Source organism: Paramacrobiotus metropolitanus, unplaced genomic scaffold, assembly GCF_019649055.1.
Source record: "Paramacrobiotus metropolitanus isolate TYO unplaced genomic scaffold, Prichtersi_v1.0 Parri_scaffold0000005, whole genome shotgun sequence".
In the NCBI taxonomy this organism is placed as follows: domain Eukaryota; kingdom Metazoa; phylum Tardigrada; class Eutardigrada; order Parachela; family Macrobiotidae; genus Paramacrobiotus; species Paramacrobiotus metropolitanus.
This window is the reverse complement of record NW_026570225.1, coordinates 1,445,373-1,470,201: the sequence shown is the minus strand read 5'-3', so window position 1 is coordinate 1,470,201 and position 24,829 is coordinate 1,445,373. Positions and strand designations below refer to the sequence as shown.

The window sequence follows — 24,829 nt, the reverse complement described above, 5'->3', positions numbered from 1 at the left end:
AGTTGCTTCGAAATCACCCGATCCGACAGCACTGATGCAGATGAATTGGTATAAAATACGGAGGTGCCCAAGCGCGAGTTTATTAGTTCTTTGCCAGTACGTTGTTCTCACTCGACTACTTACCTTATGTCAATTTGCGTTATCACATTCAGTTCATTAAAACGTTCATTCATCGAAAAGTTCCTGCTAAGTACCAGTAATTTCCTGGAACTACCAGTATCTGCATACCGTATGATGGCAGCCGGTTATTAAAAACACTAGAATTAAAGTCGAGGCGCAATGCACTTTAACAAAAATCTTTTGTAATAACTGCTAGCTGACAGTGTTGGCACGTAATTACGTATTCCAAGTTTATCATTCTTAAAATAACGTGAAAAAACACGCGTTATTACTCAGAGAGACCTTTAATAAGTATCGTTGTACAAGTACAAACTCAGTACCAAAACAGAACGTCATTATAACAAAAAAACTTCCTCTATGCTATCCTGATAGGGGAGCGTACCCATTACACAAATCGCGTTTCCCCGTTGTATTTGCATAGATGTTCGCTGCTTAAAAAACTCTTTCGCTCGCTTCGCTTCCAAAAATAATGCACATCTTGCGAACCTCTCTTGCATGGATGTTTCCACAGGAGTTGTACAGGCTGGACCAGGTCTTTCGCGAAGCAGTGGAAACCATAACCAATGTAAGGATGGACCACCCAACATGGCTCCAGGCCTCCCTTCCCGTCCGTTTCGGTGGTTTGGGGATCAGACGCACTGAGAAGCTAGCTCCCTCTGCCTACTTGGCATCGGGTTCTTCGTTGAGCCAACTGATTTCCGGACTGTGCCCCACACTAGCGGCAACGGATATCACCACAGCTACCCGCTCTTGGAAGTTAGAGGCCAACACTGACGATATTCCGGACAAGCTTTCCGACACGATCAGAAAGCCTGGGACACTCCAGTAACCCTGAATGCATTTTCAAGGCTGACTACACTACGGACTTCACAGGAGGAAATCGCGCACCTTAAGGCGGTATCAGTCCCGGAATCCGGCGTGTGGATTCATGCATTACCCGCCGTTTGCCTCGGTAACCTGCTGGAGGACAACGCTTTCCGCATCAGTGTTGCGTTGCGTCTGGGAGCGCCGATCGTTACCCCACACGTGTGCGTTTGTGGAGGGTTGGTCGACGAGCTAGGCCGGTATGGACTTCGCTGTAAGCGGTCCGCCGGAAGACTAACACGACACGACGGAATCAGCGCAGAATTTTCCCGAGGTCTGAAGTCAGCAGGCTTTCCTTCTAGAATGGAACCAAAAAGTCTGTCCGTGAAAGACAAGAAAAGGCCGGATGTGATCACACTTATACCGTGGACACGCGGAAAGCCGCTGGCCGTGGATGTTACCTGCGTGGACACGCTGGCGGCCTCGTATATCGACCGCACCTCCGTGAACGCCGGCGCAGCAGCCGAACTCGCGGAAAGGAAGAAACTTTCGAAACACGCTTGGCTGCAACCAAGATACGATTTTGTTGCCGCTGCGTTCGAAATCTACGGACCTTTGGGAGACGGAACAAAAAAGCTAGTGGAGAAGGTTGGAAACGGTATAGCGACTTCCACTGGCCAGAAGCGAGCGAAAGAGTTTTTTAAGCAGTGAATATCTATGCAAATACAACGGGGAAACGCGATTTATGTAATGGGTACGCTCCCCTATCAGGATAGCGTTATTACTGTAGAATGGCTAAGACAGGGAAGGCAAAAACAAAGGACAACGTTGCCTTTTGTTCTTATTTCAGCTTTTATCGGTAAAATTTATGAAAATCCAGCAAAACAATTACATTGTAATGGCCATATAACAAACGATCTGACAGAGCAAAATCACAGACAAAGCTTAATAACAATAGCTGTACAATCCTTTAATGCAGAAAACATTTTATCCCCAGCAAAAGCGTGTTCTGAAAAAGCGGTTCGTCAATACATGGACAAGTTGGAACTGTGGCAAACTCCTTGGACATTATCGCGAACATCAGCTGCAGTACTAGTGCGCGTGCTGCTCTCGCCTTCAAAACAGCTGGATAAGACTGGATGTCGGTGATCACCGCCTGTCGGATTGATGATGGAACGCTTCTCCGGAAGGGAATCATTGTGGTCCAAAGGTAAAACCTGTATAGTAGCGGTGGGCGCGCTTCTGTGTTGCTGAAGACGGTCAGTGGGGTATAAAAACTGGTCAGTATAAATAAAATACGCTCGCTGTAATGGAATCAATCGACTGTTATACTTCCAAGTGGAATACAGATCGGATAGCAACTCGGGCAGGAAGTAATTAGTAACTGTGATGGCAAATCCCACAAATACACACAAAAGGCCTACAACCATAAAAGAAACTCAATACAAATCATGATACGGGAGTTCCTGGCTGATTACCGGCGCAGAGTACCATCCAGAAGCACCAGCCGTACTGGAAAACCAGAAGTCCATCCTCAAAGCGCACAATCAGCGTTGACGACGGTAACAACACGGAATACAACACGTTGCATAAAAGCATTAGGGAGCCGGTGATAAGCATGAAATAACCACTGTAACATGGTACCAAACAAAACAATATACTCATCACGATCCAGGATGCCAAAGACGACCTATAAAATTTCAACGCCACGGTCACGGAGTATCCAGTCCAAATCCAATAATAACGCTGAACAGCCATCACAAATTGCGCGACCAAGCTGAAGTGCTACATTACCACAAAAGAATTCCGGCGTAATAACCAGCCAGACGATAACTGCGACCCCAAGTGAAACCGCCAGCATCCATGGACATCACTTCCGCCACGGTCAAGATTGGATACGGCAAGCCGCGCTTCAGAGATTTCTGATACTGCTTCTGTACGTCATCAACTATCACATCAACCATATGTTCCTTAACTTATTTGTTCCTTAAGAATTAACATACAAAAAAATCACAAATCGATGTATAGCAGGGAATACACGTTGCTTCTATCAAACGCTGAATTTCTTTATTTCGATTCATAGGTATGACAGTATTAACCAGACACTACCAGACACCACTTGCTTCTATCAAACAGTATCAAAATTATACGACTCCTGAAATAATTTTCATAATCTAACCTGCGCGGAATGAGTAGCGCTCATTAAACTGCAATAAGCCGCCACTGTCAGGACCATCTGACGGATCGGAGAAAAGAAAATCGTCGCTCTCCAGGTCACGATAACTATGGTTTCCTTCCGTTACTGAAACAACAAATTTGGATTTCCCCACTGTCTGATCAAGAAGACCGCAGGAATGACATCCATAAAAGACAACCTTCCAATGTGACGTTAAACGATTCCAACCCAATGTAGACACCGATTCTTCCACGCATTGTCGCGGGTGTGGAGCGTTTATATGATGCCAGTAGAGTGGACGAGGCGACATGCCAGTTGGGCGAGAACAAGCCGATGGCTATGCTGGCTAGTACGAACATACTGCCAGCTAAAATTATCAAAGTGGACGTTTTCTGCAAATGAAACTTATCACTAAAGTAGTTATAAGAACGATTCGCCAAACGCCATGCACCACCCAAAAGAGTCCTGAACTTTCTAATGACACTGGTTTTAAATATAAATTTTTGCTGATACATGCAGAGTTCATTTAACTGAACTCCGTGCAACCACGCATTTCTTTTCATGGTTACAAACTTACAGTACGTAGTATGTACGAGTATATGCTGCATTACTGAAGCTCTACAGATACACCAGCCTTCAAGCAATGAAGTCGAACAAAATCTGCATTAATCAACTACACGCCGCTTTCTTCCAAATTTTCAGACGTATACGTCATCCACAAAAACAGCAGAACTGCAAAAGTATGACGTACATTGTGTCTGATCCCGGGGATAATGAGGAGGAAGGCCACAAACGTGGCAGCAAGAGCGGTGTAGATGCCGATGAGGATGTTGTCGTGTGTGGCTGCGATGTGCTCCGAAGCGTATTGCGTTGGTCCATCGTTCGTCCGAAAGGCATCAAACCACCCACGCATGGTTTAATCAACTTTAATGCTGTGCAAGTGGGCAGAACCAAGGTTAACACGACACATTGGGAATTATTTATTGTATACAGAACCATTTTAGCGAACAAATTACATATTACCTTTGCAGATCAGACTGGGGGAGCACAACGGATCGAGTATAGAAAGCCAACTATATGCAGTACGCAGGAAGCAGCGATAGTGTGCACCTTGCGTAGGATTGGCAAATGTGGAGCCTTTGTCCGCGGACCAACTTTCGCCGATGTCAAGAAGTCGCGCGCGGTTCAAACAAACCCAGTTAATTTAAGACAAATTCCCGCACCTGTGATAACATTACAGGGTGGGCAGCGCAACCTTGTGCTAATGAAGCTGCAGATGCATGGGACAAATTGCCGTGCGACGATACGAGGAAAAACACATTAATTTTAATGGTTAGCAACACACAGTAAGTGCCTCGATCAGTACCAGTCAGTGGCGTAACGAGCCTAATAATTTGGGGGCCACGGCCCACCCCAAACGAAAAGTTATAGCATAGAGTCTATGGGAACGGCCTACCCCAAAGCCAGTACTTGTGGCCCACCCCAAACCTTTGAGCTCGTTACGCCGCTGGTACCAGTAAGCAATAATGCACGCACCGGGGACCGGCATTTGTACTCGTACAATACAAAACATGCAAGTATTGTACAGATTACAACGCAATATTGTACAAAACATAATAACATTACAATAAAATCTATATAGATATGTCCGGACTGTGTTTACGCCACCTTGAAACAGCTTTCATGAAAATAATTTTCTCTACTGTCTTGACTGTGGTGTGAACAGTCTTTGTAGCGAACGAATCGTGTTTGCACACAAGAATGAACAAAACCCATATACGGGTATACCCTAACTGTCTATATCTAAAATTTTAAAAATTTTTTTAATCTGAATGTGAAGCAAATTTCACGTGATGCTTGACATTCTTCAGCATTAACCAGCTGATCAACGCCTTCGGTCTGTTTAAGCTGTAATCCTTTTAACAATACACTTCTGGTTTAATAAGTAGGAGATAATTAGTATTTCACTTTACAGAACTTGAGTCATTCAAAACCTGCACCAAAATTGTAAAAATTGTAGTGCAAAGGCTGTTTCAGATCTCTGTCTGTCTGACAGCATTCAAAACCTGCACTGGTGTTATCTCCGACAGTATCCTTTCATATAAGTAACTTGACCTTTTAAGTTGGCCTTGCAATGACTTGCATTACAGAAATCGTTCGTCGAATTCAAAATTAAATAATTACGGTAGCATAGCTAGAACCACTTTGAACCATGTTTTCCCTTTCCGTTAATGAGTCGGATCGGCCGCAACGTATTGCCAAGCATTCACTGCTTTGTGGATTTGAATGGCACCGATTTGCAAGCCGGCGGTACATGTGCATTTTAAAGTCAAAAAGTAGCACGTCGTCCAGGCTGGAGTAAGGTGTATACAGTAGCCTTCCTGGCATTTGTGTCAACACAACCTGTTCATGTTCCCATTAATGAACAAGATGCAACCTTGTTCAGGCCGATGGTATGTTGGTCTTCTTCTTAAAGTGTGCAAAAACACCGGCTAGGATATTCAGTGAGGAATGCTGCTTGCGCGCTGCGCACAAAGTGCCCAGCTAACAATGAGCGGCCATTTGTGTCGCTTGTGCATTTTACTCGGTGGCAAAAAGGGTCGGAAATGTTTGTGTGGTGGGGCTTTTAAAGTGCTACAATATGTATGAGCAAGAGACGTGTCGTGTACTTTAAATATCTGGATGCGTCAATAGCAGCCCGATGTTGACTTTGTAAAGCATACACTGGCCTAAAGATGTAACATTCAACTGTTTCGCGTGCCTTATGAATGGCCGATTAGAAACATGTTGGCTATTAATTCTGCACGATCTAAGCACAAAAACCTCTCATTGGCACCACACTCAATAAAATTGCTGTAGAGCATTTAATGACGAAAAAATGTCAAACAATTATGGTGTATGAACGTACGGCTGCGGTAGCCGTCGCTGTAAAACTAGAAGGAAGAACAGATTACGGTTGGCACTGGCTGCAGTTGGACGAATGCACCAAAATTGTAAAAATTGTAGTGCAAAGGTCATTTCAGGACTATCTGTATGACACAGATTAAAGTGAACGAGATTGTATGTTCTATCACGTATAGGTACTGTTGTACTGTTTAAATATTATGTTTCCTCACTCTGCTGTAAAAATTTAGTCTAAAATAGTAAATTGAGAGCTCGTAGAGTCCTATTATCCCGAAATCAGTGTTAACTTCTTACGGTTGGTTGAGATGTTACAGTTACCATACTTTGTTACAATAGTACAATGAATGTTTCACTTGCTTAATCTTCAGCGGAGAGCCTTAAAAGGGCTATTCTAGTATTTCTAGTAATAGTAATAGCTATTCTATTCTAGTAATAGCTATTCTAGTATTATTTGTGCTGGCCACTTGTATTTCTGCATTGCTAAAGTGCGAGTATGCGAGTCAAGAAAGAAATATGTCGACACGCAATGCAACAAGGTTGTTTGTGACCATCAGTATACAGCACCGTTGGTATGACATTGTGTGCGCCGCCGAATGTGGAAAGACGGCAGTTTTTCGGGGACGAGATTCCTGCTAGCTGCGTTAAAGTACGTGTTTCGGGGGCATCCAAGATACCGTATGAATCACGTTGTGGTGTTTCTTCACACATTTCACCTTAATTGTTTGGTAATAATGCCCCAATCTAAACACTTTACATCGCCAGTTCACCTTAGCATCTGTGCCGATCACTTAGACCAATCCGCATTCGCGCACAGTCTCGGGAGCAAGCTGCAGTACTTGTAACGCGTACGAAGGCGGGAAAATGAGCAAATGTAGACTAGTGTTTGCGTTGTGAATACGATAAAGAAGCCATAATAGAACCCCCGTTTATTCCTTTTTCTGAAACAGCTTCCATGTCGGCTAGCTTACCACACGGAGCAGATTTGGATTCACTATGAGCCTGTGACCTCTACGACCTTAACGCAGTCGTCTTTAATTTCTGCTTCAATCCGTAAATTTAATTTAATTAGTGCATCATGAATTTGGCAACAATAACCAGGTAAGCTAGTAGTCCGATTTTGACATGGAACTGTTTACTTGATAATATACCGATTACAGTATCGTAATACTAAGCAATTTCCAGACAATTGCCCTTCCTGGATTACGGAGCAGCTCAGGTTGCGCACAGTCAATTGACACCGGCTGCTATTCTCTCTAAATCTGTTTGGTCGTCACCGATCGGATTTCCTGGATTGCCACAGTACTGGACAGCTGCACTGCCCACACCATGGACTTTTCCTTTTCCGACTTCCTTGTTTTCCATTGCCGACATCAACAGTGTTCTATATGGACACATGCGCCGCACCGATGATCCAACGAAAGGCATCGCCATATCGGCGCTGCAAATGGGATTATCGACTTTGTCGCGTAAGGCTTTGAGAATGCACTGTTAAGACCTTTTACGAGTTGAAGCTCACGCAAACCCTTTTTACACGAAAACTCAATATTAAATACCCACCATTGGTAGTTCTGCTACACTCTGTTACTGTGTATAGGCGTGTGTTTGAGTTTGCGCTTGAAAAATCCACATCACCGTTTTAGAAATTCTATAAAATAAAAATTTTTAGAATTATTTTGTCTACCCGGTAGTGTACTTTTTATACTAGACTTCTTCCAAACGCTAGTTTCGTTCAGTTGTATGAAATAACAAATCATTTATTACATACGTTTTGTATATGTTTTATATATACTTTTTATATCAACGTATGGTATGATCCAAATTTAATTTAAATTTTTAATTGAAAAGCAAAATGAACATTCAGGAAACCGCAACTAGCGAGATGTCTGCAGCGATCGCAGATGTTTACAGCTTTACAGTTATTAATTGCAGAATAATCATGAGTCTTTGCGGTTTATATCGCACACACTAAAGTAGAAATAACGTTGCCAAATTGGAGTGCGTTTAGAAACAGGTGTCAGTAAACATTATAGGCTCTTTGTTTTACTTGGAGGATAATTAGTTGTTTAAACAGTTGGATCAATGGAAGTAAGTGTCTAACAGATTGTCAATCTGTCCGCTTCGTTACTTTCGGCATTCTTATTTAGCATACTTGTTCTTTAATAGATAAGTAAATAAGTGTGCACTGCTTGTGTGGCTAAGAAAACAACCTACTTAACTAGTACTGACTATGTTGGTTAGCTTTGGTCGTCCCTCGGTAAGGTCACTGTGCCCAGATGCGGCTCGAATACGTACATATACGGCACTACTGCATTATAAAGCTGCAGAAATAGCAGCATATTGACTGATTTCTACTGTTTATTAATTAAGCTGATTATTAGTACAGTACTATTTTTGCGCTGGTGGCAGAGGAACTTTTGATTAAAGTTGGGTAGAATATGTGACATATCTCACAGACTCGCGATTTATCTCAAGTATTAAAATTTTTGTTTGCATCGTAGAAAGCACAAGTAATTTTTATACTCGTATAAAAGGTCGCAAGTATCATAATATGATGCTTCCGTGTAATTTACTGTATAAGTGCAGTTGTATCGATATGCTCTTGAAACAGAAAGTTGTGAGAATGCCGCACGTGAGTGACCCGGCGCAGGGAGAAACATACAGCTGCAATAAAGCATTGATTTAGATTCTAACCTTTAACATAAAGAATATGTAATGACTTCAGCAACATTTCATACGTAAAACTTCATCTTTAATTAGAAAGCGGATTCCGAAAAGGATTTGAATTTTTCGCCAGATGACTGATCTCTCTGTTGCAATTGCAGCCTTTTCCATGCTGGGCACTTCCCATTCAAGGTCCCAAGAAGCGATCTGCAGAATACGACAGCCTGAATATGAGCCTGCTGATCTTCCATCAGGTACATATCAGGATTCGGTAAACATAAAAGTATTCCGCGACCGGTTTATTGCAGATACTATATTTAGTATGGTAGTAGGTTGTATACGTATTTGTAGTTACAGCTCAAACCCAACAGTCCGCGATTTGCACTAACTATTTTAAATTTAAGCTTCTCACGGTGTTCTGTATGTACACATGTTCCTTAATTGTACAATACAGGTCTGTCCGTGCATCGAGCTGATATTCTCGGCGTTCCGCAATTTGGAGTATTCGCCAAGGGTGCCCTGTCTAAAGGCATCCGATTTGGGCCTTTTCGGGGGAAAATTGTACAGACCAGCGAAATTAAATCCAACGATGACTGTTTGGGCATGTGGGAAGTATGTGTGCAGTTGAACTCATTTTACATTCCGGATTGCATATGAAAGTTCACCCGGAGAACAGCTTATACCGTTGATTAGCATTCGTTCGTCAAGATACTTAGTCTTATAAGAATTAATGCATAGGTTTGTCCAGTAAGCATATGCAATACTCATGTGCACATAAATCTTAATGAAAATATTGCAAAATTGCGTCTGAAAATGTTTATGAGTAATAGTAAAAGAATTATATTAATTCAATAACGGCGAAGGACTGCATACAACCTTTTTTCTGCTGAATGACCATTGCACTTAGACATTTCTTTGCACAGTTTGTACATGCAAGATATGCAACTACTCTGTAGGTGTTTGATGACGGGAAACTTAGTCATTATCTGGACGGGAAAACGCAAAACGGTGTGGCCAGTTGGATGAGTCTGGTGCAGTGTGCCCGGCATCCCGGTGAACAAAACATGGAAGTGGTGCAGCACGACGGAGAGATCTATTACCAAACCACGCGGGATATTGATGCCGGAACGGAGTTGTTGGTCTGGTACGGGACCGATTACGATCGCTACCACGGCATACCGACATCCCTCAAAAGCGATAAGCCACCGGATAGCCAACAAAAGCATCAAGAAGAAGGTAAATGCAGGTCTGCCAAGAACATCACTTTATATTGTTCTGAACGCTGCGCCAAATTACACGGACAGATGCCAGTGAAGATTCTGAGTAATGCCGCACAATGGCAATGCCATTGTGCGGCATTGTTGTGTGTCATATATTTTTTACAAATAAAGCTATGAAGAAACACGAATTCATTATCCTGAAAGGGCATTAAATTAAAGATACGTGAGCGGCATCATGGTCATTGGCTATGTAACTGTAAATAACTCGGATCCATTCTTTACAGCTGGAGAAGGCCAAGGCTTCTCATGCGAAAGGTGTGGAAAAATGTTTACCTACAAGTATTACCTGGACAAGCACTTGAAGTTCACACGATGTGTGGACCTGGGCAACCGCGGCTATCCATGTCCAATTTGCGAAAGGTGAAAGAAATGATTTCACATATAAAAATAGCTATGATACTGTGCGTTCCAGTAATAAATTATGCAATATTTCTAGAGAAAAGTACTACTAGTAAGAGTATTACATTAAGGCTGCAATGTTATCAGGTCGTTTGAAAAACGGGACCGATTGCGCATCCATATTCTCCACGTGCACGAAAAGGTGGGTGAAAGGAATTTTTTGTCTGAAAGCAGAAAAAATTAGGCAGATATAGGCGTAATAAAACCAGTTCAACTTACAGCAGTTTATATTACAACTACAGTCATTCTGTTGTGCTCAGTGATTATAAAAAATGTTGATTTCATAACCGCGCAATGTGTTTTGTTAATATATCGCATGTAAAATAATAAAAACAGATATTTACCGAGAATACTTTTTTTCTGCAGTTATGATCACAAATTTATTGTAATAAATGTTTTATTGCGTTGCAGTACAAGCCGCACGTCTGCGCTGCATGTGGCAAGGCATTTAGCCAGTCATCAAGTTTAAATAAGCACATGTAAGTAAGGGTTCATTTGTACGCAGTGGTCAGTTGGAAAAGCCGGTTTCGCTCTTCGGATGCTTTTTTTTGCAAAATGTGTTTAAGCCGATTTTCCGCTCGTGTAACCTGACTCCTCGTTGATCTTTTTCAAGTGTGCCGGATCATTTTCATGATTTATGGCTGTAAATGTGGCTACTATGTACAAAAGTTACACGGCCGGTTTAGATTAACGAGATGACAATGATCTGATCAGCTCTGATGGACGAGATGAGCTTTTCCAACCGATTAACACTCATTTTGTTTCTCTGATCAATTTTTTCGCTTTGATTTTTATAGTCGCGTTCACACCGGCGTCAGACCGTATCGTTGTGTCCACTGTGCAAAAACCTTCACCGCATCATCCATTTTGCGAACGCATATTAGGCAGCATTCCGGAGAAAAGCCCTTCAAGGTAAGGAGTCTGCAAAAACATGAGCTGGTTTGTCTTTGCAATTAAAAATGTTCGCCATAACTGGCAGTTTGGCACGAAGATTGTAATTCTATTTATGAAGGATTTACTCTGCAAAACGCGAATGACTGCTTGAACGCCTATTTATCTGCCTTGGGCGCTGTGTCTTACTCTTCCTTTGTCAAATTTTGCAGGAAAAAATTGTAGTATCATACCTGAGTTTTAAAAATCGTTTTTTCTCTTTAACGTTTAAAGACGCCAAACTGTTAACGTGCATGCACTAGAGTTGTACTGCAAAACTGGCTATAGTACAAGTAGTGTTTCAATTCAAACACTCGATACAATATGCATTATGCATTTGAAACCATGGTCAACAAAAACCGTTTAACTTTCGAGAACCAGTGCGTTCAAAAAGACACCTGGTTGAGCCTTATAACGTTACATTATGCGTATTAAGAGACCAAAGTGTAAATTTTTCTCAGGAAAGCGGAAGCAATAGAATAATGTGCATGACCAGATATTAAATGTTTTGTACTGCGGTACAGAATTAAACCAAAGCAATAAATTTTTTAAAGAACGCGGTATTGCGCGTAAATAATTTAGATTTCGTGATTATCATAAATTGGCGATGCTACCAAAGACATAAAAACGCAAAAGTTTAGGGTGCGACCAGCGTTTAAACTTTACTTCTTGTGTAAAGGGTTAGTGAAAGAGTTGCAGGACTAGTACCGCTCCTGCAATTCGGAGTTTACAATCTGAAAAGATTTAATCCGATTGTAACGAACTCAACGTTTTACGTTAATATTTTTAAATTCCGTATTATCTGATGCCAGATGACAACTAATTAGCTTAATTAGGGTCCTACTCAGATTTAATTTACCAAACTCTAATTTCATGAATTTTTATAGTGTAAATTTTGCGGGAAATCCTTCGCATCGCATGCCGCCCACGATAGCCACGTGCGACGTACCCATTCCTCCGCGGTACACGCACACGAGGATCCCGAAGTGTTCATTGATGTCTAGTCAAACGGCAGCGCGATGCTCCACTCTGTTTACCAAAAATCCAGTACCTGTACCTGTGCATAACTGACTCATCATAAATCATCCATAAAGAGTGTCTCTACACCTATTCTATTATAACGCATATCGTTATACCGGTTTCCGGTGCGCGATGTGCGCAACGCACACCTGCGTATTGTAACGTTTCTCCCAGCTCGCCTATATGACGAATCTGCCTACCTTAGCCATAAACGTGTGCATGAGTAAGCTCGCAGTCAAAATCTCGTTATATTATTATTCAGATGTTTCATATGTCTCTGTATTCGGTGTATGCAATATGGTTCAGAAAAATCAGCGAACATAAGATCGTTTGAGTGTTCCTCCACATATGACTATGCTGTGTGTATGTACTGCATTTTGCCCACCAAATCGTATTATAATGCTACCCGGCATTTTTCACTGACACATTGGAATATTTCACAATTATTGTGTACACAGCGGAGAAAGCTAATAACACTACGCGTTATGATTAAAGCCGACCTGTGTTGTGTTGCACGGTGTTATGACGGAGTATACAATTATGGCCTACATGATCATGAGAAACGAAATTCCAGTCGGGTGTAATTCGCCTTATCTAAGCTGATAACGCCCCAAATGTGTTCAGGCCGCATAAGTATTGCATCGCGCTGGCGCGGAGTCAATGGGCTGACTTGAAAAATTGGAATTTTCATGATTGTGTTGTTTGGTTCGTGGCGGACTGTATATTATGTACGGCTACCGTGGTGTGGTGTATTAATATTGCATATGAAAGTGGAATAACATTATGGCTGATCAGCATCCTTACCGGCATGATCCAGATTCCGAGGGGGAAGAGGAGGAAGAGGAGCAGGTGGTGTTTGCCATGACGAAAGGCAAAGCCATTCCGCCGGTGAACGAGCGGGTACTTCCGGAGCAGGAGACCACGTATTATTTGGGTGCACATCGCCATAACCAAGATGTCGAAGCGCACCAGTGTGGATTACTGTGTTTGCACTTTCCCTCCCTGAGTCGTTATGCGACGCTCAGCACTTTCATTATTGTTTTGACGGTATTATGTTGTTTTCAAGGTAAGCTAGTACATGTGGACTTTTCGCTAACGTCTTCAGAACTGTAACAACATGATTTGACTGACTCATTTAATCGTAAGCAGCACATTTATATACATATTGCTAAATTTCCTTGAGAATAATATGAATTCCCCATGTTTAAACTTCAGCGTTACAGATCCTGAGAATTTATTACAGAATCCTGTAATAAATTCGCAGCCAATACCAAAAATTTCCAAAAAATAGCACATTGCTAATTAATAATTGTTTTTGTTTAATTAACAGTGTAAGGGTGATTACTTAACTGTCCATTTTAAATCAAAAACGGCTGCTGCTGTAAAACGTGATACTGTCAGCTTAAGATTACACTGTAAGAAGTAAGAAATTAAGTATTAATTAAAGTAAGTAAGAAGTACGAAGTACACTGCTACCGGCTACGTCCCTTTCACGAGTTTATCATTACAGTAAGTCATGCTTTGTGACTGCACACTGTTATCCATAGGAGTATTTGCATACTACATATTACATGGCTAGTATTTACTCTCAGTATCCCCATGTTTATATCTATAGTCTATTCTAGCTTACATACTTTGCATTAAACACATGTAAGTTCTGATTTTGTCGTTCACCTCTATCACTGAAGTTCCGATATTAATAAATTATCAAAGGCATTATCAACTAATTTATATTGTTATCACTGTTTGACATACCAATTGATGAATAGTACTTTAATTTAGCTGTACTTACGTTACTGAATTTAACAACATCACTTATTTACTTGCCATGGTTGTGCTGCGATTAGTCCGCTGAACAGACAATCAACGCTGTAATTTCATTTTTTTCTTGTAACAGTGAAAGTGAAGCAAACAAGTCTTTGAGTTTATTACGTCCTCCGAACTAAATTGAATGCATTTTTGGCAATTAAATTTTTGTTCCAAAGTATACTCATGTCATGTGAATACTGCAGTATGAAAGCCATATTCACTATTTACAGCGTGAGTTTATACCGTAAATTTAATCTAATTTTACGATATACGGCCGGGTAGACCACCTGTCTTTCGTCACAATACCAAATTAAAAAAGAATTCCAAAAATAATGGCCGATCATTATTTCAAGTTAGCAACTGAAACTACATATAACAGTTCTTTATAATTTATAACAGTCTGGCTAATATACAACCAGACACGTACATACAATACAAAGTAAAATATAAAACTACGTATATAGCTAGGCACATTCATATAACTACAGATGGACACATACAAAATTCCATAAATTTTCATTGATTTTGTTTAATTGTTAACACTAATCGGAATCTGGTCTTTGCAGATTCATGTACTGTTGCAGCAACAATTAGAAGCTTCTTTACAGTAATGTATTATAATAATTTAATAATTTACGTAAGTGTTCTAATCATGGACTTTTTCAGGAATGTTTTATGCATTTTGGATCAGTATTATCACGTCGATTGAGAAACAATACGAGGTAAATGGCAAAGAGCAGTCGTTTTAGTTGAACACATAACTGGTATTGTAGTCTGTGCCTTCGAGCTGAACGTTGGCCAACATTCTCCTTGTGAATGTAAATATTGTCTACGGACCGTGTCAATCTGCTGTAATTGCTTGTTCTCATCGTCCATTGTTGCCCGGAACACCTAATGATGCGTGGATTAGTGGAGCGGACCGTTTTTTGATAATAATCGCATTAATATGCACATATATATTTACGCATAACAAGAATGAAGTACAATGTCATACGGCACGCACAAGCATTTCCGGTGCAGTCCAGTTTAAGCTCGAGTACCGGAAATTAAAGCCGCATCCCTCGACAGCAAAATCATTAACAGCAATTCCGTACACCCTCATCCGTTAAAGTGACAGCTTACAACGCGATCGGCAACTTTGCTGCATCCAGTTTATGAAAATTATAAACAAAAATTTAAGTACACATAAATTTTTCCAGTAAATTTTCGCTTGGGTATTGCAGTTGTCAAGCGCGGAAATCGGTTTAATAACCGCCCTGGGCGAGATCGGCAAGATTGTCTGCCTGCTAGGCTTATCGTTTTGCGGTGAACTGGCGCACCGCCCCCGGTGGATTGCCATTAGCAGTTTAGCCTTGACTTTATCCTACATCTTCATCCTCATCCCTGACCTTTTTGCGCCGGATTCTTCCTGGAAGGATTTAACCGCCAATGAAGTGTGCCATCATCCGCCGACACCGGCCAATGCCAGTACGGTTTCCAGTATATCTGCCAAATGTCTGGTGTTCGAACAACGCACAGGATGGCGCGTTGCCGGCATGACGATTTTTGCCATTGCGCATTTTGTATCGGGTTGTGCGAGCGCCATACCAATAATGTACGGTGTGGCGATGATTCAGGATCATTTTGTCAGGAAGGATTCATCATTGTATTTGGGTGTGCACTTTGTCGGGAGAGTCTTAGGACCAGTGCTGGGATTTTTGCTGGGAACGCTTTGCACGGCCACCATCGCCAGTTCACCTGCAGGTACTTGTACTTCGCACAATCACGGAACACCGTTGTATTCTCAGCTACCAAGACTGTTAGGATGCGACGAGTAACGCATTCGATCATCATACGTACAAAGCATCGATTGTAACTTTGTAGTTCCCGAGTCGTATGCAATTTTACTTTGTATTATACATTATACTTTGTATTCGTGTAGGTGTAATCAACTTCGGGGATCAAGATCCGCGCTGGCTAAATATCCGAGCGTGGCATGTGACCACTGGAATTCTAGTTATTGCGTTGCTCAACATCGGAGCTGCATTTCCTATGTTGGTAAGGTTGTAATGTATAATAGACGTTTTTACTTCTAACAATAAGGCATTGGGCATTTCGTGCCGCTGCCATTATTTTGTGCTTGCAATTGGTTTCAACTAGTTTGAATTTTGTTTGCTTTTCCCGAAATTACGCAACGTTTAAACCTAATACGAATGTGCGCGTAATTTGACATAATTGTACCATCTTTATACTGTTATGCTTCTGCAAAACACTCTTTTTCGTATGATGGGCATTTGAATATGCTAAATGTCATAATTATATTATTGTGTCGCAGCTTTTTCCACCCGAGTTCACAATTGTGGACCCTGAGTCGAAGCCGCCAAAGGGCTGTGTCGCTGTCCACAACCTGTCAGCCAATCCTGTCGGATACCGGAAGCCATTATCCTTGCGAAGTAAGCCGCATTAGAACGACTATTGCGTATACAAAATACAAATACGAGTATGTATGTATTGCGTTCTATGAGTACTTACGCATGCAGTTAATTTTTGTTTAAATTTGCAACCGGCTGGCGTGACGGTGTGGTTCTGGGTGGAGTGTACTTGTATCTGTACTTGTACGTGTGGCTCAAGCAGATCCAAGCAACTTCATGCTCTCACTTACTTATTACATTTCTTTGACCTTTTCAGTTGTAATGCCTTTTGTAGTGGTCAAAGAAGATGTCAAGAAATTAGTCTTTAATCAAATGTTCATGACCCGCGTGGCTACTGTGGTCATCAACGTATTTGTTCTTTCCGGTAAGTAATAAGTCAGTGACTTATTTCCAGATAGTTTTTGACGTTGTATAACATAACGGATACATGCGTGTTGTCGTTATGAATATTGCAGGCTTTTATGTATTTCTACCAAAATACCTGGAAGCCCAGTTTTATGCTCAGCCAAATGTAGCAAACATTGCCACAGGTAAGCTAACTTGTAGAGATGTTTGATTGGTCACCACGCTTGACCAATTTCTGTATTTTTGTGCAACCTGGCTGTCAACAAAGCGCGTTTAATATTGCACCTGCTAACTGAGTTGTTCATTGCATCACATACAGCAATCGCCGTTTTACTGCCCACCGGTTGCGGTATCATTGTGGGATGTTTTCTTTATCGCTACTGTGATTTCAAACCAAAGCATTCAACGCTGATCACTATGCTGACTTCCTTATTATTCTTTGTGGGATTCTTGGTCCTAATTGCTTTCCGCTGTGATTCGCGCCAAATGGCCGGAATGCGAACTAGCGACGGGTAAGAAACTGGTGGCATTCGCTTTTGTAAAATATGTCTGCGTAAACTGAAAAATCTTAAAATCTATTTTACTATGCGAACCTCATTTCTGTAATAATTTTTTCTCGAAATTGCAGCAGTCGCAGACGAGATTCCACTGAACCGCTCAAACAATAAAGTTAGCAATGTAATTTCAGAGTCATCGATATTAACCAACCATGTAATTCCCAGTGCAGTTGCGATGATCCAGTCTTTAGCCCAGTTTGTGATGTGACATCCGGTCTCAATTACTATTCGGCCTGTCGTGCTGGATGTGGACCAGCGCCGGCAACGAATAGCGTAAGTACATAAGCGCATAATAATTTGGCATGGGGTTCTAAAGCCGTAATGATACGCCAGCAAAATTCTTGTTTCTGCTTTATGGTCGTTCTGTTTTCATCCACAGAGTCATGCAGAAGCAGTATCTTGCCACTGTGCAGCAGGCACAACTTTGGAACGCCTTCCAAAAGGATTCTGTCGCATATTATGCAACAAACTGTGGCCGTTCGTGTTTTTATTGTTCCTGATATTGTTCAGTTGTTCTGTACCAACTGTTGGATCTGTGATGTTAATATATCGGTAAGGCTTGCAGACGTACGTATATCTCTATTGCTGGCTGATATAAATATACATGCACAATCACGTATGTGATTACGTGGCACCAAGCTTATTCTACATGAATATGTTCCATAAAGGTCATCGCTTTACCAAACCTTGGAATAATTACAGAACGGTTCCTACCGATTTGATGTTAATGGCTCATATTTTTATGGCAACTTGCGTTGCTGCACTTGGTAAGAAATATGTCGCTATACAAACTGAGAAAATTTATTTAATAACCAAGGTGAATACTACTTTCGTAGCGCTGTTTCCAAGTCCGCTGGTATTCGGCGGCATTATCGATTCCAGTTGTCTGTTGTGGTCAGCGCAGGGTTGCTCAGATAGCGGCGCGTGCTTAGACCACGACAACAACGCTTTGGCCTTCCGTGTCAGTGGAACAATATCCGGAATGAAGGTTTTGGCAGTTTTAATAGAAATCTACGTAAGTTTTGTTACTGATTACTTACACAGCCAGTAAGCCTATGCATTGCAAAGCGCAACATGGCTGTCTTCTACGTTTCCTATTCTAGATGTTCTGGAAGTCGAGGCAACTCGAATTTGATGAAATCGAGCCGGCCATAATGTGGTCTCCGGATGCAGTTCGTTTGGCTTTCACAGAGACTGTCGGACGATAAATTTTGCCTGCAAAGCTGCAAAACATTTGTTTTATAGAGTACTATGTTACTGCACAAATTCTGTATTCCTTTGTTTAATTTGGACTGCGGTGCACTGTTTGCGCAGTTTTAAAGCTCTGTTAGTCGCGCTGTTTGTATTTGATAATTTGATTTAATACGCATGAAGTGCCGAAATTTTCGATGTATCGCGATCAGATGTACTTCTATAAATGAAATAAATGCAATTATTTCCACGTGTATGCAACGTTAAAGGTATGTTCGACCCGGGAAACTCTTGAATCTTGAACAATCCAGCGACGGTTCCGGGTAGCTAACATTCAATTTGATCTTTAAAAACGCTTCCGATCGTTTGAAAATTTCAGTAAATTTTTATACAAATAAATAAATAAATAGTTATGGTCTTATGGACACAGGACACCCATACTTCACATTTTGGCAAGTTCTCATACTTGGCGCGAAGCAAGCTTGGCGACTGCTTGTTGTAGTAGGTGGTTTGTATTCCTAACGTAAGCTCGCCGAGCGTGTATGGACTATTTACATAGTACAATTTTGTCGCTCTCGTCTCACCATGTGCATCCGATCACAGAGAATTTAGAATTTCCGCGGTTTTTCAGGTTGATGACCAATCTCATCGTCAGTGCGTCTCGATGAAGTAGTGATTGGTGATCCCTTTTGGTTTGCACTTGCGTATTTCATTGCGTCCCCGACAATGGAACGGTTGTCATCATAAATTTCCAGAATTTTTAATTGACTTTGAACGTTTACTGATAGTCACTACTTTTAGTATTTAGAATTACTAATTCGGTTGCTAATCGCTCTTACCGCTCGCTGTGCGACAATGGAATCAAATAACGGCAGCGCATTGGTGTTTTTCCATGAGGCTGAAGTGCAGCCAGCGAAGTTGTTTTCGTTCGTGGCGGCGGTTCCTCTGCAGAACCTGAAGTCGCTCCACGGTGGCTTGATCTCGGAGAAGACCGTCTGTCTGGGAAAACATCGGAACGTGGAAAGCCGATGCATCGTATTGCACATAACCAAAGGTAAATAAACGGCATTCTGTCCTGCACCGCAACCGTTTTGTTCGCATTTGTGATTTGCCTGACCACGACGTACCGTTGTGGTGTGTACGTTACTGGGTGACATGGGAATGCGGCAGTGAGCAATACGATTTTCAGTGTCTGGGTTTTAGGTAAAACTGTGGAGGAGCTGCGCGTCGCGGAGCTCTCAGCCGAGCGGGAGGAGATGTATGAAGATAAGGGACGACGTTGGGCCGATGAACTAAAGCAGCAGGTACAGTGCTCGAGTCCGACATAGTGTCATATATACGGTGATTTTAGTTGTATGCGCAGTTTATTAACAATCTGGACACTCTGTTTATGGCACGGTTACTGCCACTGGCATTGGTGCTGCATCTTGCAACTGCCGCACAATGCCCAATTCGCATGCTGCCTGTTACCGTTCTCGAGTTCGTTTGATATCCGTATCCCGTATGCGTAGACTCGTACCGGCGCACCGGTTACATCTTGACCGTTGTAGGTGGCTCACACGGCACCGAAACCAAGAACAGAAACACAAAAGAAAGCAGAACAGAGGAAAGTTACCCGGTCAAGTTTTCTGGCGCCGGTAAATAGTGTTTGACTAATGTTGAATCACTCTTTGAGGCTGTTCGTAGATACGGAGTATAACTGACATGAGTACAGTAGTGTGGATGGTGAACTTTTGCATGGGTGAAATTCTCTTATTTAAAACCGACAAATTTCTCCTGCTTCATGTCTATTAGGCGTCGTCTCCCCGTCGCGGCATCCACAGTCCGTATCCCACGCGTTATCGTGACCGACTGACGGCGCCGATGGATGAAGATGCGGAGGAATGTTTTTCCGGAGGAAGTTCGCCGATGCCTCATCCGTATGAGCAGAGCAGCGCCTCACTGCCGAACTACACACTGATGCCCCTGAAGAGTTCCGTGGAGGAAAGATCTCCTCCTCTGCGGTCTGCTTTACGACAGCGGGGACGCTCTGTGGCTTCGATGGGACCGGCTCATGGCTCCCGTGCTGAGCGTCTTTCTATTGTACGGGGATCGCAGCGTCGTCGGGCTGAATCGGAGACGGATGTGAGCCGGTTGGTGGTACGTTCTAACTTCGGTTATCCTTCTAACTTCCTGATTATTGTATTCGAGTTTCCGGTGATTTTCCAGTGTATTTATTGTAGAAAAAACGCGCAAGCCACCAGTTCCCGAAATTCTGCGGTAACTTGTTCAAACCAGAATCGCCGGCCCCGAAAATCGATGCGCTGAAATCTGTGATGGGGGTACCGGTTGGCGCACTGCAGGTGAAGTGTTGGGAAAATTTGGTTACTTGGTAAACAGTAAATTATTTGCTTGAAAACCGAATGGATGTAAAATGTTGTTATTACAAGCAGAAATGGAAATTATTAATACCAAAATATATAAATAAAAAAATGTCGATATTATGCTGCACGTGGCACTACTTTTCACATCAGCTTTTATGTTCTGTTCTTACTTATTTATATTTTATAACAATAATTACTTTTATCTACTCTCTTTTATTCTTGTTTACACTCTGTTTTCCTTGAAATATTATACGTAGTATTTTGCATCCACACGTTGCCAGTTAAATCCTGTTGGTTTTAAATTTGTATTGATTTTGGTTACAGGTGGCTATTGGAAACCAACCTAACGTATCTGCAGCTTTCACATTGGCGTTGCATACACTTTTTTCGAAAGAGGAATTAGCTAACTCATCTGCAACTCCGGGTGGCGCGAGAAGCACGCATCGTCCATTGATAGATCAGGAGCGATTGGCGGTAGCTGTCGGTAAATATCTGGTTCTTGTGCAGGGGCACTCCAGATGTTTACTCAAGCAACAAAGAAAGTATAGAAGTACTAGTACATTTATTTGGATGTCGTTGTAGGCCTTGTCCGCGATTATTGTGCTAACAGGCGTTGCCCGGTACCGAATGATAAGTCTCTCTCCCGAGTCTTTGGCAACGCGAAGAAAGTGTCTTACCAGCCGTTTGTTCCATCGGCGGGATCGATCGCAGACGTTGACGAAGAAGAACGCCTTACTGATGAGGAGAGCGATGTGGAGTGATACCTACTCGTAGATTACGCATCCGACGAGTTGTAGGTTGAGAGATGCGGTTTTTGCTGTTTTATACTTTGACCTGTACAGAAATAGTGAGTTACAGTTTATGTTATGATTTTAATTTTCGGATTTCTTATCTTCGCAAGCAACGGCTTGAACTATTAGTTAGCTCTTCAGGCAGTATGAGTATGAGTATACCAGAAATATTGATTTCGTTTTATGGCAAATGTAGAAATTTTGCTGTTTTAGGATCTTGTTAACAGGCGACGCTTATATAGATTTTGTTTGAAATAATAAATAATGAGATTATGAGAAGTTTTTCGAGTGTTTAAAACTGAGTGCAGTTAATCTGGGCTTCTGCAGCGAAGGGACGCAAATTTAGATCTTCGGCTCGAGATCACATCTCACAAGCTAACACCACTTAAATTTCCAAATTAATTTGTAGGCTTACATTACAAAGCCGTAGGCTTACATTGTACCGTAGCCGTACAACTAAGAGCGAAGGGAGGGCGTCGCCGAATGCCAAACTAATAGAATATGTATCGTAAATTTATAATTATGGTCACCGGGGTTTAGTATTTCTACTATTAGAGAAACTTCGTAAAGACTGTTATGAAGAAGGAAGTTCGGAAACTGAAGGGTGGTCAAAATAATCTCGATCTCCCAGAATATCGTACTCGTAGGTGGTATATCTAACGGTATGTCATCGGGTTCTGCTGCGATCACAACAAAGTGAACAACCATTTTAATCTAATCCACAAGAATTGGAAGCTCCTATTACAACAGAAGCTAAACGGAAACGTCAAGAAAGGCCCAGCACACGCACAAGTCAACAGGAAGATTCCATAACAGTTCCAATCCAAACCGAACTCAGTGGTAAGAGATCGCCGAACATCTGTGAAAAAGTTGCTAGCCGCCATTGTACTCGTACAGATCTGAGCGACACCGTTACTTAACGTAATTTCAGGCACAAAAGAACAGACAACAATGCATTACAGCAAAACAGATTTATCCACCGGAAGCAAAGATCAACCACTTGACAAGTACACTAGAATTGTACTTGTTCACTGTACGACGCCGTGATAGAATTTTTGGGCTTTTCTCTTCCTCTCCTGCAGCATACCCAAAAAGGGATTGTCACTCGTGCATGACCTAATGGCCCTCATCCATTCCTCTTTTTCCAGTGCCGACATCGCGGAAACTCGGTACGTGGTATGTCTGCCGGTGATCACCTTCCCGTCTTTTTGCGTCTTACAGGCTTTCACAACTTGGCTATTAGGCAGATAGAGCTCGAAGCAGAAGGGTTTACCGCGATCTTCAATTTCACGGAGTTGAGTGTTTTCCAGAGGGATGATGCCTTTGGGCTCCTTGTCCGTCTGGGCAGTGAAGTAATACAGAACACTATCGTTTAATACGAACCAACGCTGCTTCCATGTCTTGTATTTTCCACCCTGCTTCCATAGAAATCCTTGGCGATCAGGATCTTCGAAGGTCGGTACTAATTCGTGGCCATCGTCTTCCGGAATCTATAAAAACCGGAATCACATTATGAGTACAGTGTAACCCGCGCCATTACACCACTGTGTATTTCAGAAGAATATTAATAAGAAAACTGCTAATGATGTGAAACGAGAGATAACGATTAGCTGGCCAAGCTGAACGGAAAAGAACCATTGAATCCATTAAGTGCATTGCGCACAATTTTACGTACCCTGAATTGTTCGCTTTTAATGCTGTCGTACATAGCCACCAACATTTCTCTGGGCAAATCACCGCCACCGTTAATGCTGCGGTTCATGTTGATAAAACTCTCAACGGTTTGTTTATCCTTCACTGCGCGATTATGCAATGAGGTGTTGAGCATAATGATGGCGTACGAGAGAACGTAACAACAATCCACAGAAGCGAAAACGCTCTCGTTTTGTGAGCAGTAATGCTGCGCGAATTTCTCCATCATACGGTCAATTTTCTGTGCTTCACCGGGCAAACGGAAACTCCATAAGAACACCCGCAGCGCCGACACAAGATCGGTTTTGGAAAGCGTATGCAGCCGAATGAACTCTTCTAGAACCTGTCATTAAGTACAAAAGGTATCAACGAAGAAGCATACCAACAATTTCATGTTCATGTTATACAGATATGAGATAAGTTATAAGTATAATAATTATGGCACTTCATAGGCAGAATCAATTTCTGTTACAGAGTATCGTCTAAACGGACGTACGCAAAAAGCAAAATAAACTCACGTAAAAATTACCGTAACCATGTACTGAAATATTCTTAAAAAATTAAAATAAACATTATGCTCAAGCGATGAGTTGCATTCAATATTCTGCAGCACACACACACTGTCATCGATTTATGTCATAACTGCATTTTTTTCAGTTTCAGTAAGAATTCAGCTGAAGAAACCCATATTTAGACATTATTATTACAGTATCAGTGTGACACTGACATCAAGAGCGCAAAACACATTGTTGTTAGTACCTTCTGATTGAATGCATCAGGCTCTCCAAGGTAGTCCCCAATCGCTGCCTTAACCAATCCCTCGCCATTAAAGAGAAATCTAGCCACGTCCTCAGCGGTGAACTGAAGCACTTTGTGGTCCACCAAATAATCGATGCCCTTTTTGGGATCCAAGTTAAACTTTTTCTTGCCAAGCATCAGAAATTGTCGCTCAGAATTGGGCCGCCCATCCTCGTCCACGTCCAGTCTTTCAATAATCCAGTCACAATCAGCAATTTCATCTTTCAGTGTTTTGATTTCTTGAAGAAGGGATGCCTTTTCACGGCGTATGCGATCCAGTGATTCCTGTTCCGTTTGACTATAATTCGTAGTTCCACTACCTCGACTAGAACGGCCATTGCCAGAACTCAAACTGAGAAAAGACGAGGTGTTGCGTTCTGTAGGCATTTCGTTGCAATGCTCAGTACTGTTAAGTGTTATACTACCATATTAAAAATAACAGCAAAAGATGGATTTAAATTTCTCTGAGATGCTTACATCTAAATAACAAAATAAACACAACCACAGTAAACAAAATCGTCATTTAAAAAATGCAGTATGTATTACGGTATGTCACGCGTTTTTTCCGTTAAATGACC

At 41.8% G+C, this 24,829-nt stretch overlaps 4 protein-coding genes across 4 annotated transcripts; 2 read left to right on the top strand and 2 right to left on the bottom strand.

The window, feature by feature from the left end:
• Positions 1-1,735: 1,735 nt before the first annotated feature.
• LOC129581164 (dual oxidase maturation factor 1-like) lies at positions 1,736-4,402 on the bottom strand. The gene is made up of 7 exons (XM_055472083.1): positions 4,124-4,402; positions 3,852-4,032; positions 3,300-3,492; positions 3,104-3,226; positions 2,719-2,872; positions 2,403-2,614; positions 1,736-2,344 (listed from the first exon to the last, which is right to left on the bottom strand). Exons 2-7 carry the CDS (start codon positions 4,011-4,013, stop codon positions 1,950-1,952), a joined length of 1,239 nt encoding a protein of 412 aa, XP_055328058.1. The 5' UTR covers positions 4,014-4,032; positions 4,124-4,402; the 3' UTR covers positions 1,736-1,949.
• A 2,662-nt stretch (positions 4,403-7,064) lies between these two features.
• On the top strand, positions 7,065-18,849 carry LOC129580870 (solute carrier organic anion transporter family member 2A1-like). The gene is made up of 23 exons (XM_055471593.1): positions 7,065-7,102; positions 7,187-7,470; positions 8,827-8,919; positions 9,120-9,277; positions 9,622-9,901; positions 10,170-10,305; positions 10,432-10,486; positions 10,756-10,823; positions 11,142-11,256; positions 12,162-12,236; positions 13,066-13,360; positions 14,770-14,825; positions 15,327-15,846; positions 16,025-16,140; positions 16,418-16,535; positions 16,789-16,878; positions 16,970-17,044; positions 17,179-17,371; positions 17,548-17,689; positions 17,796-17,968; positions 18,119-18,183; positions 18,253-18,431; positions 18,520-18,849. The coding sequence occupies exons 1-23, from the start codon at positions 7,080-7,082 to the stop codon at positions 18,622-18,624; spliced, it is 3,414 nt and encodes a 1,137-aa protein (XP_055327568.1). The 5' UTR covers positions 7,065-7,079; the 3' UTR covers positions 18,625-18,849.
• Positions 18,850-19,153: 304 nt separating this feature from the next.
• Positions 19,154-22,040, top strand: LOC129581290 (uncharacterized). Its single transcript, XM_055472274.1, has 7 exons — positions 19,154-19,661; positions 19,811-19,911; positions 20,158-20,244; positions 20,402-20,746; positions 20,830-20,949; positions 21,295-21,454; positions 21,553-22,040. Exons 1-7 carry the CDS (start codon positions 19,463-19,465, stop codon positions 21,729-21,731), a joined length of 1,191 nt encoding a protein of 396 aa, XP_055328249.1. The 5' UTR covers positions 19,154-19,462; the 3' UTR covers positions 21,732-22,040.
• A 419-nt stretch (positions 22,041-22,459) lies between these two features.
• Positions 22,460-24,818, bottom strand: LOC129580950 (cytohesin-1-like). Its single transcript, XM_055471721.1, has 3 exons — positions 24,213-24,818; positions 23,437-23,796; positions 22,460-23,251 (listed from the first exon to the last, which is right to left on the bottom strand). The coding sequence occupies exons 1-3, from the start codon at positions 24,636-24,638 to the stop codon at positions 22,790-22,792; spliced, it is 1,248 nt and encodes a 415-aa protein (XP_055327696.1). The 5' UTR covers positions 24,639-24,818; the 3' UTR covers positions 22,460-22,789.
• Between the last annotated feature and the right edge of the window lie 11 nt (positions 24,819-24,829).

Coding starts and splice junctions, on each gene's coding strand:
- LOC129581164 (XM_055472083.1), bottom strand. CDS start 4,013: ATGCGTGGGTGGTTTGATGCCTTTCGGACGAACGATGGACCAACGCAA. Junction 2,873..3,103: donor GCGCTACTCATTCCGCGCAG/GTTAGATTATGA, acceptor TTGATGTGATAG/TTGATGACGTACAGAAGCAG. Junction 2,345..2,402: donor CTGGATGGTACTCTGCGCCG/GTAATCAGCCAG, acceptor TTATGGTTGTAG/GCCTTTTGTGTGTATTTGTG.
- LOC129580870 (XM_055471593.1), top strand. CDS start 7,080: ATGAATTTGGCAACAATAACCAG. Junction 15,847..16,024: donor CATCGCCAGTTCACCTGCAG/GTACTTGTACTT, acceptor GTATTCGTGTAG/GTGTAATCAACTTCGGGGAT. Junction 16,536..16,788: donor GAAGCCATTATCCTTGCGAA/GTAAGCCGCATT, acceptor TGCCTTTTGTAG/TGGTCAAAGAAGATGTCAAG.
- LOC129581290 (XM_055472274.1), top strand. CDS start 19,463: ATGGAATCAAATAACGGCAGCGCATTGGTGTTTTTCCATGAGGCTGAA. Junction 19,912..20,157: donor CCGATGAACTAAAGCAGCAG/GTACAGTGCTCG, acceptor TGACCGTTGTAG/GTGGCTCACACGGCACCGAA. Junction 20,245..20,401: donor GGTCAAGTTTTCTGGCGCCG/GTAAATAGTGTT, acceptor CATGTCTATTAG/GCGTCGTCTCCCCGTCGCGG.
- LOC129580950 (XM_055471721.1), bottom strand. CDS start 24,638: ATGCCTACAGAACGCAACACCTCGTCTTTTCTCAGTTTGAGTTCTGGC. Junction 23,797..24,212: donor CTGATGCATTCAATCAGAAG/GTACTAACAACA, acceptor ACTTAATGACAG/GTTCTAGAAGAGTTCATTCG. Junction 23,252..23,436: donor TTAAAAGCGAACAATTCAGG/GTACGTAAAATT, acceptor CGGTTTTTATAG/ATTCCGGAAGACGATGGCCA.